General features: G+C 48.2%; 1 protein-coding gene across 1 annotated transcript in view; it reads right to left on the reverse strand.

Moving 5' to 3' along the window:
• Positions 1–1,543: 1,543 nt before the first annotated feature.
• The window catches only part of LOC308676673 (matrix metalloproteinase-14-like), a 39,852-nt gene continuing 22,109 nt past the window's right edge, over positions 1,544–19,286 (reverse strand). The window contains exons 4-10 of the mRNA XM_081342660.1: positions 18,642–18,949; positions 16,666–16,827; positions 15,040–15,203; positions 11,355–11,493; positions 9,336–9,486; positions 7,834–7,949; positions 1,544–4,131 (exon numbers count right to left, since the gene is read on the reverse strand). Coding sequence (XP_081198786.1) covers positions 3,815–4,131; positions 7,834–7,949; positions 9,336–9,486; positions 11,355–11,493; positions 15,040–15,203; positions 16,666–16,827; positions 18,642–18,949 — 1,357 coding nt within the window. The 3' untranslated portion in view covers positions 1,544–3,814. The remainder of the gene's footprint in view (positions 4,132–7,833; positions 7,950–9,335; positions 9,487–11,354; positions 11,494–15,039; positions 15,204–16,665; positions 16,828–18,641; positions 18,950–19,286) is intronic.

Genomic DNA, 19,286 nt, shown 5'->3' on the forward strand with positions numbered 1-19,286 from the left:
AGAAGGAAGAGAGGAGGGAGGGAGGGAGGAAAAGGGAAGAAAGAAGGGGAAAGGGAAGGAAAGGGAGGAAAAGGAAAGAAGGAAGAGAGCAGGGAGGGAGGAAAAGGGAAGAAAGAAAGGAAGAGAAGGGGAAAGAAGGGAAGAGAGGAAAAGGAAAGAAGGAAGAGAAAGGGAAAGAAGGAAGAGAGGAGGGAGGGAGGAAAAGGGAAGAAAGAAGGGGAAAGGGAAGGAAAGGGAGGAAAAGGAAGGGAGAGGAGGGAGGGAGGAAAAGGGAAGAGAGGAAAATGGAATGAGAAACAGGAAGTGCACAACCTTCAAGCTTTTTGTTATTTTTAATGCCTCTATCTCAACTTTGGATCTAAGCTGTGCCAAGATTATTAGTACACAACGTAATTTTGGCAGGAATAAGCGATCAGTTCATCTGGGGGTTTGTTTTTGTGTGTGTGTGTGTGTGTGTGTGTGGAATTTGTGCAAACCCGTAAACAGCCCGCCTCTACCCAGTCGCTCCCAGTTAAACTCAAATAACCCACCCCGAGTTCAAGCCGGAATCAGTTGTGTGAAATGGGGGGGGGCGGGTGAGGTCGGTGTGTGTGTGTGTGTGGAAAGGCCTTGAGCTTTATCCAAACTTTAACCCCCAAATTGTAGCTTCGGATTGATCGAAGACACGTCACGCAAGACGTTCCTCTGGATAGGCCGGACTACCACACCCATCCCCCTCACCGTGGCCACACATTAAGAGGGCGCCTTGGATAGCCGTGTTTCTTGTCAATTTCGGAGGGCGGAGGCGATGCTGAAGTATTTTGAGTCTTTCCTAAAACTCTTTTCCTCTGCCAACTTTTGTGGAAAACATTTTCCACAAAATTAATCGCAAACGGACCGCAGGTGGTTGTCCACTTACCGCCACAATCCAGCCCCAAAATTTACGTGGCTGAGTGAAACATTGGTTAAGTGACTCTGGTCCCGTTTTACGACCTTCCTGACCCCGGTCGTTAAGTGAACCACTGCAGTTGTTCAATTAGTAACGCGGTTGATCGATGAATCCGGATTCACCACCACCACCACCATTGACTCTGCTTCTCAGAAGGTCGCAAAAGAGGATCGCGTGACCCGGGGAACACGGCGACGGTCGTAAATGCGAATAGACTGTCAAAACATTTCTGTTCCTAAGGGAGACAGAGGTTAAGTGAATTTTGCCCCGTTTTGCAACCCTTATTCAGTGAATCACCGCCGTTGTTAAGTGAGTAACACCGTTGTTAAGTGAATCTGGCTTTCCACGTTGACTTTGCTTGTCAGGATGTGCCCTCCAGGACCGTCATAAGCGTGAATCAGGTGCCAAACAACCGAATTTTGATCACGTGACATGATGGGGATGCTCCAACGGTTGTGTTGAAAACGGTCTTAAGTCCCTTTTTTCAGCCCCGTTGTAACTATGAACAGTAGCTAAATGAACTGTTGTTAAGGCGAGGACTCACTATTTTTCCCTCCAAAGGAAAAAATAAATCACACTTTATACTACTTTTGAAAAAGAGGGGAAAATCCAGCATTTATTATTTTTCTTTAAAAAAAAAAGAAAAAGGGGGAGAAATATCTTGGGGGGCTTCTTTTTTTCCATAACAACAAAAAAGTTTTTTTTTTTAAAGTAACAAAACAGTCCCAGCCTAACTTAGGCAAGGGGGGACCAAGCAAAATAAATCTTTTAAAACTTCCAGCGTTTCGAGTCCATTTCCACCCCGAAATGGTGTGGGGTTTTTTTTATTATTATTGCTAACATTAAAAGGAATAACAGAATGGAAACAGCCTACATTACAGGCTGCACCCATTTGACATATATATATATATATCGATTTGAAAGAACGGGTGTTTATTATTAATAACAAAATAATAATAAAAGTAGAACAATAAACAATATTAAACCCCCCACCCACCCACAAACAATTTGATCGTTAAACACAGTTTAATTCCGTTCGAAGACCCTTTGAAAACACTTATATAAATCACCCACCCAGTGCCCTTATTAAAAATGCTCTGAGCAAAAATGGGCAGGATGTAAGGCACCCAGTTCCCGGCCTGCAGGATTTTAATATTGTCCTCCTATGCCTATTCTATTTCCCCAATCCCGTTAATGTGCTATTTTTAATCCCTTGGATGTTGTTTTTTATTTATTTATTTATTTAAAAAAGGCATTTCTGTATAATAATTAAAATTACATACTTAAAAAAAATAATCAAGACACAGGATCGTTAAGGCAGTTTGAGGCAGTTCTCTGGTGCGATTCATCTCTCCTGCCCACCCCGAGTTTTGCAAAACGCTGCTTTCGGTTTCGTGTTCGCAGAATCTGGAATGGATTTTAAGGCAAGGGTCCCCACGCTTGGCCACTTTAAGACAGTGGCCAAGGAAGGGACCCCTGTTTTAAAGGACAACTATGAACATCAGGCCAGTGTCGTCTGATGGGGAAGTTAACACTTCCAGAAGCGGCCCTGCCAACGTCTGGATTTGGCTGGTCAACCTCATCACCAGTCAGGTGCCCTCCAGATATTGAAGGACTCCATCCCAAAATTCTTGGCCAAAACAAGTTTTGAGAAATGAGTCCCAACTTGGGGTGTCCATGGGAGTGGTTAAAAAAAAAAATCAAGATGGCAGTCAATGGCGGCACCCATCTTGACTTTTTGGACCACCCTGGATCTCAACATCTGGAAGGTACCAAGATGGGACAACTGGTCTGGGCAAACATCTTCTGTAGGCCACATAATCTTGGTCCCTCCCTCCCTCCCTCTCTCAAACATGCCCCATTTTCCAATATGATCAAGGTACCAATGGTCCACTCCATTATGTCATGAGGAAAGCTCGGCTTGCCCCCTTCCCACCTGACGGTTAGGCCCTTTATGAGTCTTCGTTGCCCCTCCCCAAGAAAAGTTGGCGTTTGGGACAGGCCCTCCAAGCCTAGCATCCCACCCATTTTCCTCCCTGCTGTTTCTGATTGGTAGACCCCCCCATCACCGGTCAGCACACGGTTCCTCCTTCCCTCGCCGAATGGAACGAGAAGATCCCTTTTGGAACACCGTAATTCCTTTCCAGATCTATGATCTCTAGATTTGAGCTCTAGAATGCTTCACCCACCGACGGGCCAAAACCTGCAACTTCCCTACCCATTGTGGTTTGGTTCGGCAACGCCGATGAGATGGTGCTCCACCATTTGCCCTTGGGAGGAAGGACCAGCAAGATGGCAACCAGTTTTAGATTGAAATTCCACAACGCAGTCAGGGAGAACTAACATTATTTGCGGTATGGACTTCTGCCCACCAGTTTTGCAAGAGGGAAAGGTCATTAAGTATGTCCTTAGTGATAATCCGAGGTCAACAGATGTCACCGTGCAAGAAGGTAGCCATGAGGTTGGCCTAGCCATAACCCCTGTAGAGTAGCCTCCTCAACTTTCTGCCTCGTTGGATGAATTAAGGAGTGTGCTCCGCACACCCGCTTGCCCAGTGGGGTAAGAATGGATAATGGAAACACCATGAGAGGGAAAGAGAAGCAGAGCGAAAGACAGGAAGGAAAGAAGGAGTAGGTCAACAAGGCAGAGGACCAACATGGTCAAGGAAACCTCTTGGAGAGAGAACGTGGCTGACGGCATCAAGGAGACGAGATGGACCACAGGTTGGATGGAAAAATGGACGAAGAAGCAGGGGAGAGAGGGGCGCCGGGACAGGATGACCCAAAAGGTGGCAACAAGGGAACCGGACCCGAATTGTGACAGGCAGGTAGACAGGGAGTAAAGCAGGTGAGACCTGTCCTCCTTAGACATCATCTCAAAGGCCGGTCACACCTTGTCCAGCAGAGACCGCTGGCAATAGAGCAACCGTTTGGGTGTGCCGTAACGCTTGAAGATCAAAATGGCGACTCCGACGGCGCAGATGGTGAGGAGCAGCAAGATGGGGATCACCACCGCGGCGGCGTTGAGCCCGCCTTCCTCGGCATTGTCCACCTCAATAATGATGACTTCTTCTCCCTCGCGACGGTCGTCAGTCGTGCATCCCATCCAGTCTCGCAGCACCGACTTGGGGTACCCCGGCTCTACTTTCAGTTTCTCGTTGTTAAACTTCCAGTAACGGTCACCCTTGTAGAAGTAGGTGAAGGCTATCGAGGGAAAACAAGGAAGAACAGACACGGGAGAGTAAGAACATGGTGGTACGTTAAATGAGAAATAGTGACGACCATTTTAAATATGGGATAGTGTGTGTTTTCCCTTTAAATCAGGGGTGAGGAGACTATGGCCTTTTTATGACTTGTGGAGTTCAACTCCCAGAATTCTGGAGCCAGCCATGCTGGTTCAGGAATTCTGGGAGTTGAAGTCCACAAATCAAAGGGGGCCCTAGTTCCCCACCCCTGTTCTAATCCATCTTCCTGGTTCAGGAATTCTGGGATTTGAAGTCCGCAAGTCATAAGGGGGGGGGGGCATAGTTCCCCAACCCTGTTCTAATCCATCTTGCTGGCTGAGGAATTCTGGGAGCTGAAGTCCACAAGTCATAAGGAGGGGCCATAGTTCCCCACCCGTTTTCTAATCCATCTTGCTGGTTCAGGGGCATAGTTCCCACCTCTGCTTTAAAATAAATGATCATTTCAGAATTTGTAATGCCAGAAGGAGAATCATGGGAATGAAATACAGGTAGTTCTCGACTTATAACTTTCCCTTTAGTAACTGTCTGAAGTTATAATGACCCTGAGTAATGACCATTTTTCACATTTACGACCACTGCAGCATCCCCACAGTGATGTGACCAAAATTCAGATGCTTGGCAACTGGTTCATATTTATGATGGTCGCAGCATCCCAAGGTCACGTCTTGCGACCTTCGGACAAACAAAGTCAATGGGGAAGCAATAGTCACTTAACAACCGTGTAACTAACTTAATAACTGTCGTGATTCACTTAACCACTGTGGCAAGAAAGGTTGTAAAATGAGGCAAAATTCACTTAACAACGGTCTTGCTTAGCCACAGAAATTTTGGGCTCAAGTTGTGATCATAAATCGAGGACTACCTGTAAGCAAAATTCAGAACCCAAAATATGTGGCCAAAATAAAAGTTCCAAATTTGATATTACTGGAAAAAATATTTTTAGACGAAATGAGTTTTGACCAGGTTGAACCTAGACACTGATTTTTTTTTAATGCGAATTCAATTACGCTTTAAAAAAATCACCCTGCTTGATTCTTATCAATTATTCTGAACACTAAAAGGTTTGGACACCTCATTTGCATTTCATATAAGAAATCTGCAGAGAGATATTTTGGTTGAACACAAAAGGAAGAGTGGATTGCCAATGCATATTTTGAGAAATTCTGGTCCTACTTTTAAGCAAGACTTCCAAATTTGGGCGAGAAAGGAAGGCTGCTTTTTTCCAAATAAGGAAAATGATGAAGATAAACATAAGTCAGCCCATTTATGAATAATCGTTACTAATAGACGGTGAATTGTTTTATGGAGGCACACATTAAGGCAACGTCAAGAGGCACCAGAAATTTTTCATCGGGGTGGAAATGACTGTTAGCCACACATCTGCGTTCCTATCGGTAAATATAAACTGGAGATGAATTAAATATGAGTTTGAGGCTCTTAAAGGCACCTTCAAAGATGTAGGCAGAACGCTTGCTTGGAAAATGTGAATTCACGGGAAGCCACTGGGTTTCGTTGCTTTGATTTAAGACCGTTCAAAGGCAAAATTGAATCCAATTTAATTGTATACTGCTCAAAAAAAATAAAGGGAACAGAAAATAAGACATCCTACTATTAAATACAGTACATTGTGTTGTTTAAGTGTTCCCTTTATTTTTTTTTTTGAGCAGTATATTTGTTGCATTTGGCTAAATCAATTTCAATTTTCATCCGGGTTCCGTTCATTTCTGGGTCCCATCACAGCAGTTAGAAACCAAATGCAACCTTGGCTTGGAAGTCGGAATGAACTGGAACGAAGGGGAGGAGAACCAGTGGAATTAAAACTTATAAAAGAAGGAAGCCGAAACATCAAGAGTTTCCTGATAATACGAGCTGTTAAAGAGAGTGGAACAGCTTGCCACATGAAATTATGGGTTCTGTTGTGATTCAGGGTCAGCCTGTGGGTTCGGCAGTTGGGTCGGATGACTCAGAGGAGGAGGAGGGGGGTGTTGAAGACCTTGCTGAGGGGGTTGAAGATCTTGCTGATGAGAGCCCTCAGCCAGGCCCCTCCCACTTGGTCACCACGGAGACCCAGCTGTGTGAGCCTGACAGCGTGGATGAAGATGACCCACAGCTGGCCCTGTTCAAGGACGCCCGACGCAGGAGGCAGTCAATTAGGAGTAAACAGAGGAAGGCAATGGGGCTTCTCGGAAGGAGGCAGAGAGAAGCCACGCCCTGAACTCTATATAAGGGGAATGTGTGGGGAGGGCTGGTTTGCTGAAGGCAACCACTTGGATAGTTCATGTTTCTTAAAGCTCCTGTTTCTTGGTTCGTGTCTTGTTTGTTTTTGAAGCTATAAATTTGGCAGGCGTAATTCCAGCCTCCTGCCGTTTGTAAAGGGGTTGTCCCTGCCTTTTCTGCAGGGCCGGTAGCAGGCTGGTACAGAACAGGTTCACCATCTCTTCAGACCGAGGCTGAACGTGGCAGTGAAACTGCACCAACCAAGGATTTCAACTAGATGATCTCTAAAGTTCCTTCTAACTCAAAGGTTCTAGAAAAAAACAACTATGTTGCTGTCTTAAGGCGTTCTCCCCCAAATTATTCGGCGTCCTAACAGGAGAGGTAGCGAAGAATGACTTCTGCAATTATAAGGAGAACTATTATTGGGCCAGAAGCACCATGTGGATTAACATCTTGATTTGCCCATGAGAGTCATTGGCAAACTTTGGAGTGGACATTTTCTTGCAGTCAAACCTACCTCGCAGGGGTGTTGTAGGGATTTCTTCATGGCAGGCCAAATTGATTCTTGTGTGGTATTAAAAACCAATCTACCCCAGCTTCAAAGCCTCAGCATTTCTCAACCTCATCGATTTTAAGATGCGTGGACTTCCACTCCCCTTGCTGGCTGGGGAATTCTGGGAGTGGAAGTCCACACATCTTAAAAGTTGATGAGGTTGAGAAACACTGTTTTAGATCACTCAGCTGGGCCAAAAAACCAGCATGAAGCAGCCAATCAGCCTTCCCCAAGCAGCCCTCTTGTGTTGTCCAACACATGCTCTTATCACATCTATGGACGCTCAGTCATTCAACTCATGGTTGTTCCATAGGACCTTTTTCAAAAGGCAACTGGACTTGGTTTTTCCTTGAAGATGTTTCGCTTCTCATCCAAGAAGCTTCTTCGGTTCTGACTGAATGGTTGTTGGCACCCTTTCTGAGAGTTGTTGAGGCCACTTGGAGGTTTATCTGCGTCCTCAGGGTCATTTGAATAGTTCCACACCCATTTGCACCCTGATTCAGGTGACCTCGAGGGCACAGGTAAACCTCCAAGTGGCCTCAACGGCTCTGAGAGAGAATACTAATGACCAGATGACTGCAAAGGAATGTAAATCTTTCCAATCTCCACCATTCTGTCAGAACTGAAGACGCTTCTTGGATGAGAAGCGAAATGTTTTCAAGGGAAAACAAAGACAGTCCAGTCGCCTTTGGAAAAAACAGCCTTTGGGATATCCTCTTTATCACCCACCCAACATGGTGGATGGGAATTTTTTACTCTCAGCAGTAGGGGGCCTTGATCCAAAAAATAGTAGATAGTGGGAACGCTACTGACGGTAGAAAAACAGTTTCTTTTCAGCTGTCTTGTTGAGGGATCTTAATTTTCGCCCCCCCTTTTTTTAATTAATCTCACCTTCATCGTTGCCCATAAATGCACCCCGGGGGGAATCAGGAATCCCCCCCCAGACATCAATGTTCTTGGGGTAATCCGCATCAACCGATCGGCTCTCCTCATTGAAGCGATAATACCTGCATCGTGAAAAGAGAATGTTGGGATCCAGTGCAGAGAGGAAGAGTCGGAGGAAAAAGAGGCTGATTTAAGGGTGGGTGGACTAGAAGACCTCAAGGGAGCCTTTCAACTCTATGATTCTACGATGGGCGCAGTGGTTACAATGCGGTACTGCAAGCTAACTCACTGCTCACTAAAGGAGTTTGTTTCTCACCCGGTCAAGGTTGACTCAGCCTTCCATCCTTCCGAGGTCGGTAAAATGAGGACCCAGATTGTTGGGGGCAATAGGCTGACTCTGTAAACCGCTTAGAGAGGGCTGTAAAGCACTGTGAAGCGGTATATAAGTCTATTGCTACTGCCCTTCCTTCCTTCCTCCCTCCCTCCCTTCCTTTTCATTTCCTTCCTTCCTTCCCTCTCAGTGGTTACGATGCAGTATTGCAGGCAAACTCTGCCCATTGCAAGCAGTTCGATTCTGACCAGCTCAAGGTGGACTCAGCCTTCCATCCTTCCGAGGTCAGTAAAATGAGGACCCAGATTGTTGGGGGCAATAGGCTGACTCTGTAAACCGCTTAGAGAGGATTGTAAAGCACTGTGAAGTGGTATATAAGTCTATTGCTACTGCCCTTCCTTCCTTCCCTCCCAGTGGTTAGAATGCAGTATTGCAGGCTAATTCTGCCGACTGCCAGGAGTTCGATTCTCACCGGGTCAAGGTTGACTCAGCCTTCCATCCTTCCGAGGTCGGTAAAATGAGGACCCAGATTGGGCGGGGGGGCAATAGGCTGAGTCCGTAAACTGCTTAGAGAGGGCTGTAAAAGCCCTGTCAAGTGGTATATAAATCCATTGCTACTGCCCTTTCTTCCTCCCTCCCTTCCTTCCTCCCTCTCTCCCTTCCTCCCTCCCAGTGGTTAGAACGCAAACTTGCAGGCTAATTCTGCCGACTGCCAGGAGTTCAATCCTGACCGGCTCAAAGTTGAACTCAGCCTTTCATCCTTCTGAGGTCAATAAAATGAGGAGCTAGATTGTTGGGGGACAATATGCCGATTCTGTGAACCGCTCAGAGAGGGCTGCAAAGCACTAGGAAGTGGCATATAAGTCCAAGTGCTGTTGCTATGGGACCGTGTGGGAAATTGACCCACGCTTCACAAAAAAATCTTCAAGCCAACTGCAGTGTCAACCATTCAATCCTTAGCGACCTTCCGACAAGCACAGTCAATGCGGAATGTGGAACTTCACAACTGCACTTAACACCTGCGCCAAGAAAGGGCGTAAAATGGGGCAAACGTTACTTCACAACTCCCTGACGTAGCAACGGGCTCCAATCAAGGACTACCAGTACTAATACACCAGGACAATCCTTTTTCCCCAGCTGAACAGGAGCGAAGATTGTAAATATTTTGCCAACTCACTTATTTCCCCGGAAAAAGTAGGTTTTTCCACTTGGCATCCAGAAAAGGGCAGCATCAATCCGGTCCGTGGGAAGTCTCCTTCCTAACTCCTTGATATGTTTGGGGTATCCCGGTTCCAAGTTGGCTTCGTTGAACACCCAATGTTTGTCTCCTGCAAGGAGAAGAAAGTCCATCAGTCATGCTACTTACCACTGCTGCTTGTTTTTTTTTTTAAATACACCCAAAGCGGTTGGGCATGTCTAGTCTACTCAAAAGAAGGACTAGGGGTGACATGATAGCAGTATTTCAGCATTTGAGGGGGTCAACGTATTCTCCAAAGCACCAGAAGTCAGGACAAGAAGCAACAGATTGAAACCGCTGCAGGAGAGAAGCAACCTGGATCTAAGGAGAAACTTCCTAACAGTGAGAACAATCAGCCAGTGGAACAACTTGCCTCCAGAAGTTGTGGGTGCTCCAACACTGGAGGTTTTTAAGATGACATTGGAAAGCCATCTGTCTGGAATGGAATTAGGGTCTCCTGCTTGAGGGGGTTGGACTAGAAGACCTCCCAGGTCCCTTCCAACTCTGTTATTCTATTAGTCTAACAAAGAGAAGGACTAGGGGTGACATGACAGCAGCATTCCAGTTTTTGAGAGGCTGCCCTAAAGAAGAAGGGGTCAAACTATTCTCCAAAGCACCAGAGGGCAGGACAAGAAACCACAGTTGGAAACTGACCAAAGAGAGAAGCAACCTGGAATTAAGGACAAACTTCCTGACAGTGAGGACAATCAACCAGTGGAACAGCTTGCCCCCGGAAATCGTAGGCGCTCCATCACTGGTGGTTTTTAAGAGATTGGACAGCCATTTGTCTGGAATGGTATAGGGTCTCCCACGTCAGCAAGGGGCTGGACTAGAAGACCTCAGATCCCTCCCAACTCTGTTATTCTGTTATGTCCTGTTAAGCCTCTGATTCATTTAACGTCAGATTGAAAAATGAATAACTGAAGCCCCGAGGTATTATGTAATTGGCGTGGCTTCATTTTTTTTCACTGAAATGTACCAACCAAACGACAAAGTAAATTTGGTGTCCCTGTACACGGAGTCCTCAACTTACAACCGTTCAGCTGGTACAGAATGCAGCTGCACGAGTTCTTTTGGGGGTCTCCCGATACTCCCATATTACACCTCTGCTCCGTGAGCTGCACTGGCTTCCAGTTGCCTTCCGGGTGAAATTCAAGGTGCTGGTGATGACATACAAAGCCCTACATGGCATGGGTCCGGATTACCTACGGGAGCACCTACTGCCGGCGTCAACGTCCCTCCGTCCTGTACGTTCCCACAGAGAGGGCCTCCTCAGGGTGCCACCGGTCAGAGAATGTCGGCTGGTGACCCCCAGGGGGAGAGCATTCTCGGTGGGTGCACCAATCCTTTGGAACCGCTTACCGGCTGAACTCCGGATGGCCCCCGACCTTCGCTCCTTCCGGCGTGATCTAAAAACTTATCTATTCGAACAAGCCGGCCTGGCCTGATGAGTTTGGGTTTTAACATTACTTTAACTAACCTACAACATTGGGCAGAATCATTCAACTTTAAATCTTGTAACCTGTATTCTTATTTTTATTGCCCTGTACACCGCCCTGAGTCCTTCAGGAGAAGGGCGGTATATAAATCAAATAAATCAAATAAATAAATAAATAAATAAATTTAGTGACCGTTCGAAGTTACGATGACACGGAAAAAAAGTGACCGAGGACCGTTTTTCACACTTGGGAATGCCGCGAAGGTTGTTGTGTAAGTGTGAAAAATGGTCCTCGGTCACTTTTTTTCAGCGTCGTCCCAACTTCGATCGGTCACTAAATGAACAAGGTCACATTGAAGGCTCAGTTTGCAAAAAAAAAAAAACAACAACAACAACCAGGAGACCATGTTGTAGAGAAGGAGAAAGGATTTAAATTTGTCTTTAACACTCTTTTATCATTCTGCTAGTCCTTCTTGGTCAAACACGACGCCCTTCCAGAAGCAAAAATATAATCCACCAACCTTTGAAGAAGACGAATTTCCCGTCTTTCCTCTCGTAGGCTGTGTTGATTGAGGAAGGAAGACCAACCCAAAACTGACCGATAGGGAGAGGATATCCATCTATTACACGGTTGTTGCGTACTCGCCAAAACCATTTATCCTGGGGAAAAAAACATGAAACATTACGTCGGCATCTCTTTGTTTCGTTTCAACAGTCAAATTGTGCAAATGAAAAGAACACATCGGCAGTGGGGTTTTTCCTCAGGATATTCAACTCTTAAGTGCCTTCGTGTCCAAAATTGTTAAACACAGATGGCATAGATCTGTGGCGGTATGTAGCCGACCTGGGTTGAGTCTGTAACTGTAAGAAAGGTCAGTTTGGTCTAACGGTTAAGGCACCAGGCTAGAAAGCAGGAGACGGTGAGTGCTAGTTCCTCCTTAGGCATGAAAGCCAGCTAGGTGACTTTGGGCCAATCACTGGGAGACGTGAGTTTTAGTCCCGCCTTAGACATGAATGCCGACTGTGTGACTTTGGGCCAATCACCGGGAGACAGAGAGTTCTAGTCTTGCCTTAGGCACGAACGCCGTCTGGGTGACTTTGGGCCAATCACTGGGAGACAGTGAGTTTTAGTCCCGCCTTAGACATGAATTCCGAATGTGTGACTTTGGGCCAATAACCGGGAGACAGAGAGTTCTAGTCTTGCCTTAGGCATGAACACCAACTGGGTGACTAGGCCACGGGTCGGCAACCCGTGGCTCCGGAGCCGCATGCGGCTCTTGGAGCCGTCTCCTGCGGCTCCCAGCCGCCCGGTGCGCGCGCACCTCTTCAAATGGGCAGTGGTGCGCGTGCACCTCTCCAAATGGAGTGTGGCACCGCCCGTTTGGAGAGGTGCGTGCGCACCTCTCCGAACGGGCGAAGGTGCGCGCGCACCTCCCCAAACCTTTGGAGAGGTGCGCGCGTACCTCCGCGCGAACGGGCAGCGGTTCCGCTTCTTGGGAAAGCTGCCGCGGCCCGTCTGCAAAGCTGGGCCAAATTTGGATGGGTCCCGCTCTACATGCGAGGCTCCCCAAGTTAATTCAGAAAGGAGTGGATCTGTGTTAGAGGCGCACGGAGCGAGTCCAGCGGAGCATTCGTCCACCCCTCCGAAGCTCTCGTGTTTCTTGCGCGAGGTAATCGCCCAGAGAAGCCGCTTCGGGCACAGCGAAAGGTAACTGGAGATGATCCGCATGTGAGCAAACTCACCAGGGGACCCTTGTTGCCCCCCCCCAGCTTTCCGTCCCCTCCACCCTGAAACCCTTAATTGCAAGACGCCTTCCCATTGACCGAGGTCTCCTCTTCTTTCCTCTGCCTTCCTCTGCCTCCTCCTCCCTTGTACACCTACTATCCACTTTTATGCTTTCTTAGACCCTCCCGCCCCCGCCCCGACGGTTCCCTTCCAGCGGCCGCAGACTCTTGCCTTCGGGGTGCACGCGAAAGCCGCTGATCTTTAGGTGAAGGGCAAGCTAAGGGCAGTGCGGCAGCATCTCAGTCCTAAATGGGAATGTTCAGAGCTCGCGCGCACATGCTCACGGGGACCTCGTGAGGACTTCGGAGGGCACGTTTCTCGAAGGGAAAGCGAATCGCGCCTTTGCCGGCTGCGGACTTTCAAGCCCAAGAGCGGCGGTGGCTGCTTTTTAGCACCGGCAGGCTCGTTCCTTCGCTCGAGCGCCGGCGGAGTCGGGGAGCTCGGCGGCGCCTACGCTCAATAGCAAACTGTGGTGGTGCCACTCTCCATTTGGAGATGTGCGCGCACACCACTGCCCTTTTGAAGATGGAGAAGCGGGATACTGGTTGGGTGGGGGAGCGGCAAAAGCGGGGGGGGAGAGAGAGAGAAACGGCTCCGCCTTTGGTTCCCCGTCCTAAAGCACAGGGGCGCTAGAGAAAGTTTGGAGTTGGGTAAGGAAGCGCAAAATTCAGGAAGGAAAGCGGGGCGGCGGGCGAACGGGAGAACCGGGAGCATTGGGGGGGGCGGAGGGGAGCGATTACTGTCTCGCTACTAAAACGAGGGCCGGCCACTCCGCTGGGGCGAGCGTGCCTGTCCTGCTCCCTTTCTCTTCCAAGCGGCGCTACTCAGCGGAGAGGGCAAGAGCCTCTGGGAGGAGCGGCGAGAAAGGGACGTTTGGGGTCTCTCGCCAAGGGGTGTAAGCCGAGGAACCCCGAAAATCTATGAGTAGAAAAGGAGGAGCTTTGGCAGGGAGGGAAGTGAGGTTGGAAAAGCAGGCCGGGCGAAGGAAGGGAGCGGAGGCGGCAGCTTTGCAGACGGGCCGTCGCACAACCGGGAACCGGTTCCATCACTCATTAAAAAAATGGCAACCGCGCGCGCCCGCAAGAAAAAAAACTGTTTTGCGCATGCACAAAACGTTTTTTGCGCATGCGCGTGCATGGACGCACGCACGCGGCTCCCACTTTTTTTTATGTGTGATGGAACCGGTTCCCAGTGGCTCTTTTCCTTTTTCAGGTTGCCGACCCCTGGACTAGGCCAATCACTGGGAGGCAGTGAGTTTTAGTCCCGCCTTAGGCATGAATGCCAATGGGGTGGCTTTGGTCCAATCACCAGGAGACAGAGCTCTGTTCTTGCCTTAGGCAGGAACGCCAACTGGGTGGCTGTGGGCCATTCACCAGGAGTTGGGGAGTTCTAGTCCCATCTTAGGCATGAAAACCAGTGTGCTTTTCCTTGGGAAATTCAACTCGCATCCAAAATCACTAAATATAAACAGCATAGAACAGGGATAGATGGTTGATTGTCACACAGTGACCCAATGACATGCGGCCGTAATTGCAGGCTCACTGACAGTCGTAAGTCAAGGACTATCTGTAATTCAGATGAGGTTCAAGCAAACTTTTCTAATAAGAGAAACGTGGTACTACCGTGTTTCCCCGAAAATAAGACCGGGTCTTATTATTATTTTTTTGCCTCCAAAAGAGGCACCAGGTCTTATTTTCTGGGTAGGCCTTACCTCACCTCCAGCAATGACAGCCCCACCCAGCTGGTCCACTTCTTCTGGGGCCGAAGTTCTGCAGCTGCATTCGGGCCTGCGTTTTGCAGTCAGGCCTTTCCAGAAGGCCTAAGCAGCCGAGTACCGAGCTATGGATTCAATCCATAGCTTGGTGCTCAGCTGCAGATCTCTTATAGAACCGAGCTACGGATTGAACCCACAGCTTGGTTCTTGGCTGCAGAGGCCTTCCAGAAAGGCCTGTGACTGAGAAATGCAAGCCTGGCTGTAGAAGAGGCCTCAGAAGAAGTGGGCCAGCGAGGAGGCTTGGTTGCAAGGTGAGTAGGGGCGAAGCGGGTGGGGCAGCTTCACCCACCACCCCTGCCCTAGCTTGATTTTTAGGTGTGTGCCTCGCCCCAAAATTGGGCTTATTTTTGGGGTAGGACTTATATTAGGCCAACCCCCCAAAATTAAGCTAGGGCTTATTGTTGATGTAGGCCTTACTTTCGGAGAAACACGGCAGCAACCCACCAATGGCTAATTACATGGAAATATGTGCTAGGTCGCTTGCAAAATATATTTTTTTTAAAAAAAAAACCCGCAGAATTCAGGTTGCAGAATTCTGCACCATGCGGAATTACGGAAAGGGTCCAAAATCAAAAACGTGTGTCTCCCACCCACCCGACACCCTTCCTCTCTGCTTGGCAATGCTAGATGCCTTCAAACATCTCACCTTAAAGACGAACATCTCGCCCCGGAGTACCGCAATGGTGTCAAACCGTCCGTCGCAGATGTTGGGTCCGTAGGTCGGGTTCTTGGGGGGCCGATGAGGGTTTCGGGGTTTCGGAGTAGTGCGAGGGATCGGGGGAGGCTTGGTGGGATGGCCAACTTCAGATCCTGAAGATAAGGAAGAAAAGGGTTGGTCCGAAGCTTAACCTGAATTCCAAAAACCTGAGATGGCCGATGGGCTAGAAGCTTCTCTAACTGGCTGTCCTCCCTGTGGGCCATCTCCCGGGTCCACAACCCCCACTTGAGAATGACGGAGGTTGAATCCAACTCAGGATGGGTTCTAGAGTGAAGAACTCTGTTCTAGGAATTGAGAAACCCAGTTACGACTAGTCAAATCTCCCTCTAGCAAGGATTGAAAGCAAACCTTCCTATTCTGGACATTCTGGATTTGACCAAAAACCAAAAGCTATATCTGAATTCGTGTTTGAGGAAGAAGAGAGAAAAAAACCAAGGAGGATCTCATGAAGGTTTGGTGGCAAGCTACTCTCGGGTCCATTTCTTTCTTTTTTCCCCCTATTTCATGTCTTTATTTTTTTTTGTTTATCCTAAGCTCTGTATAGCACTGCTTACCTCCAAAAGAATACCACGATGGGCACGTGTGTAATCAAACTATTCCTGACCAACTGGGTGATCTTTTTTTATTCACACCTGTCAACAGGCAAGGTACACATAATTTCTAACAGAGCCTCTAGCCAGCTCAGTGCCAGATAATACAAGTTTTTGTTTTTTATTTCAGCCTGAGCAAAGCAAAGATGGGGAAAAAAAAACAACGTTGTCATCATGAATGGTGGAAGTAGACCAGCAATTATGGCCACAATTTACTTGAATCTAATCCAGATGGGAGGCATTGAAAGAAGCACGTGCCCCCCCCCACCTGGATTAGATTTAATGGTCTCCATACTTGTTACTGTTGGAAATGTAAAAAAAAAACCCGTCCCAAAGGTGTTTTTTTTTGTTCAGGAGGCAACTGGACTTCCTTGTTTTTCCTTTGAAGACATTTCATTTCTCATCCAAGAAGCTTCTTCAGCTCTGACTGAATGGTGGAGGATGGAAGAATTTATACTCCTTGCAGACAGCTGGTCATTTGCCTTCTGTTAGAGAGTCGTTGAGGCCACCTGGATGCCACCTCTGTGTCAAAATTGAACAACCCTTTTTCAACAAAGGGGGATGGGATACGGCATCCTCTATCTCCAGTCTACTACACAGTCCTTTCAGCAGTTCCAAGAAGGCTCCACACCCATTTACACAACTCAGGTGACCCTGAGGACACAGACAAACCTCCAAGCGGTCTCAGTGGCTCCCTAAAAGAATGCAAATGACCAGCTGTCTGCAAGGAGTATAAATCCTCCCATCCTTCACCATCCAGTCAGAGTTGAAGAAGCTTCTTGGATGAGAAGCAAAACATTTTCGAAGGAAAAACAAGAAAGTCCAGTTGCATCTTTGGGACAACCATGACCTGGATGACTGAGAATCTCCATAGACGTCAAAGAAAATGAACGAAAAAATGAACGAAAAAAATAAAATCTGATGGAGGAATCAGGAGATCACTGTGGGATTGCAAAAGTCGTACCGTAAAGTTGTTGTATGCCGCGCCGGTCATCTTCTGGCAGTTCAAAGTTCTCCGTGTCCATCCACTGGTAGAAAGGAGCCATGATGGCGGAAGGGTCATTTGAATGCTCTAACCCCAGTGCGTGACCCAACTCATGGACGGCGACCAGGAAAATGTCATTTCCTGAAAGGCAGAGGGTAGGAAATGAGCCCAGGGCCATGAACGCTGACGAAAACCCTACCTCATCCTTCAGCTGTTGCAACTTCCCTCAACCTTGGTGGAGCAGTGGGCTAATGCCTCCTTAAGTAACACCAGCTGCCTGCAATTAGTGCAGGTTCAAGTCCCACCAGGCTCAAGGTTGACTCAGCCTTCCATCCTTCCGAGGTAGGTAAAATGAGGACCCAGATTGTTGGGGGCAATAAGCTGACTTTGTAATAATGCCGCTTGGGGGGGTGGGCCAAAAGCCCTAATAAGCAGGCATATACATAGAATGAAGGCTATTGCTAAGCACATTGATTTGTGCTTCTTAGATTGTAAGCCGCCCTGAGTCTTTGGAGAAGGGCAGGATATAAATGGGATTAAAAAAAAAACACCTGGAGGAACGTCGGAAGAGAGAGAGATTGCTTTACAGCAGGAAATCAGGACAACACAGCTCAACAAAACTTTGGGGATGTGGAGGATGGAGCCTCTCCTAGGGTCATCCCCAGCGTCCTGACCCCAAAGCTCACAGGGGGTGGGGAAAAGGGGAACTGAGAACGTGGCCGAGGAAGTCTGGAGAAGTGGAAAAGAGAAGCTACGTTCTGCTGAGTCTCGAGCGAGTGAGTAGCGGGGATGGGATTAACCACGGATGGATCACCATCTGTGAGTCATCTGCATAGTCTCTCTGGCTTCCAGGTTCCCCCAAGGGAGGAAACCACCTAGAATAGAATAGAGAGTGGAGCTGGAAGGGACCTTGGAGGTCTTCCAGTCCAGCCCCCTGCTCAAGCAGGAGAACCTCTACCATTTCAGACAAGTGGTTGTCCAGTCTCTTCTTAAAAGCCTCCAGTGACGGAAGCAACTACAACTTCCGGAGGCAAGTTAATTGTCCTCACTGTTAGGAAGTTTCTCCGTAATCCCAGGGTGCTCCTCTCCTTGATTAGTTCCCATCCATTGCTTCTTGGCCTGCCTTCTGGTGCTTTGGGAAATAAACTGACACCCCACCCCACCCCTCTCCTTGTGGCAGCCCCTCAAATCCTGGAAGACCCGCTATCATGTCCCCAACCCCCAGTCCTTCATTTCTCCAGACCAGCCACTCTCAAATTCTGCAACCATTCTGCCTATGTTTTAGTCTCCAGGCCTTTTATCATCTTAGCTGCTCTTCTCTGCACTATTTCTAAAGTCTCAACATCTGTTTTGCAATATGGTGACCAAAGCCGGATGCAGGATTCCCGGTGTGGCCTTACTAAAGCGGTACTAATACTTCCCGTGAGGTATTAGGACCTCTTAACATCCTCCTTAACATCCGTATAGTCAAGGCTATGGTCTTCCCAGTTGCAATGTATGGCTGTGAAAGGTGGACCATAAGAAAGGCTGAGCGCCAAAGAATTGAGGCCTTTGAACTATGGTGCTGGAGAAGACTCCTGCGAGTCCCTTGGACTGCAAGGCAATCAAACCGGTCAGTCCTAGAGGAGATCCACCCTGACTGCTCTTTAGAAGGCCAGATCCTGAAGTGGAAACTCAAATACTTTGGCCACCTAATGAGAAGGAAGGACTCACTGGAGAAGAGCCTAATGCTGGGAAAGATTGAGGGCAATAGAAGAAGGGGACGACAGAGAATGAGGTGGCTGGATGGAGTCACTGAAGCAGTAGGCGTGAGCCTAAATGGACTCCAGAAGATGGTAGAGGACAGGAAGGCCTGGAGGAACGTTGTCCATGGAGTTGCGATGGGTTGAACAGAACTTTGCAACTAACAACAACAACATCCTCCTCAAGACTGCCCCCCCCAATTCCACCCTCACCGCTAAGGTCATCATTCCGAGAGGTCCAAGGTTCGGCCGCATCGAAGTGAGTGTCGCCACCGATGTGGGGCCCCGGGAAGTAGGCATGAGCCAGGAAGCCACCTTCGCCGTCAAACGGGGTGCTATCTCCATGGAAGCCATCGGCAAAGAAGATCATGATGTCCGCCTGTGTTTCACGGCCGTCCCGCACAGCCGCGTAAGGCACCTCACGGAAACGCAACGGCGTGACCGACTGCCAGACACGGAAGGCCCGTCGGATAGCGGCAAAGGTGGCTTGCTCGCCAACCTTGGGTGTGTAGTTCTGGATGCTGCAATAGAGGCAAAAAATGAGGTCCTAGAGCCAGGGCTGAGTACATCCCACAGTCTTACATCCCTAACCAGGATGTACAAACTGGGTTTCCTCCACACAACAGCCATTTTGTTTCTTTAATGGAAAGACAACTTGTCTACTGCTAGGATCCTTCATAACACACAGCATTGTGTCCTCCACCCTAATGTTATCTATCTATCTCAGGACTTCAGCTGCCAGAATTGCCAACTAGCATTCCATAAATTCATAGAAAGGAAGGGTGGAAGGGGTTTTAGAGATCATCTAGTCTAACCCCCTGCTCAGGGTAGAAATTCATTCTTTTGAGGTTGTAGTTG

This window comes from Vipera berus (genome assembly GCF_964194415.1).
Source record: "Vipera berus genome assembly, chromosome: W".
NCBI lineage: Eukaryota > Metazoa > Chordata > Lepidosauria > Squamata > Viperidae > Vipera > Vipera berus.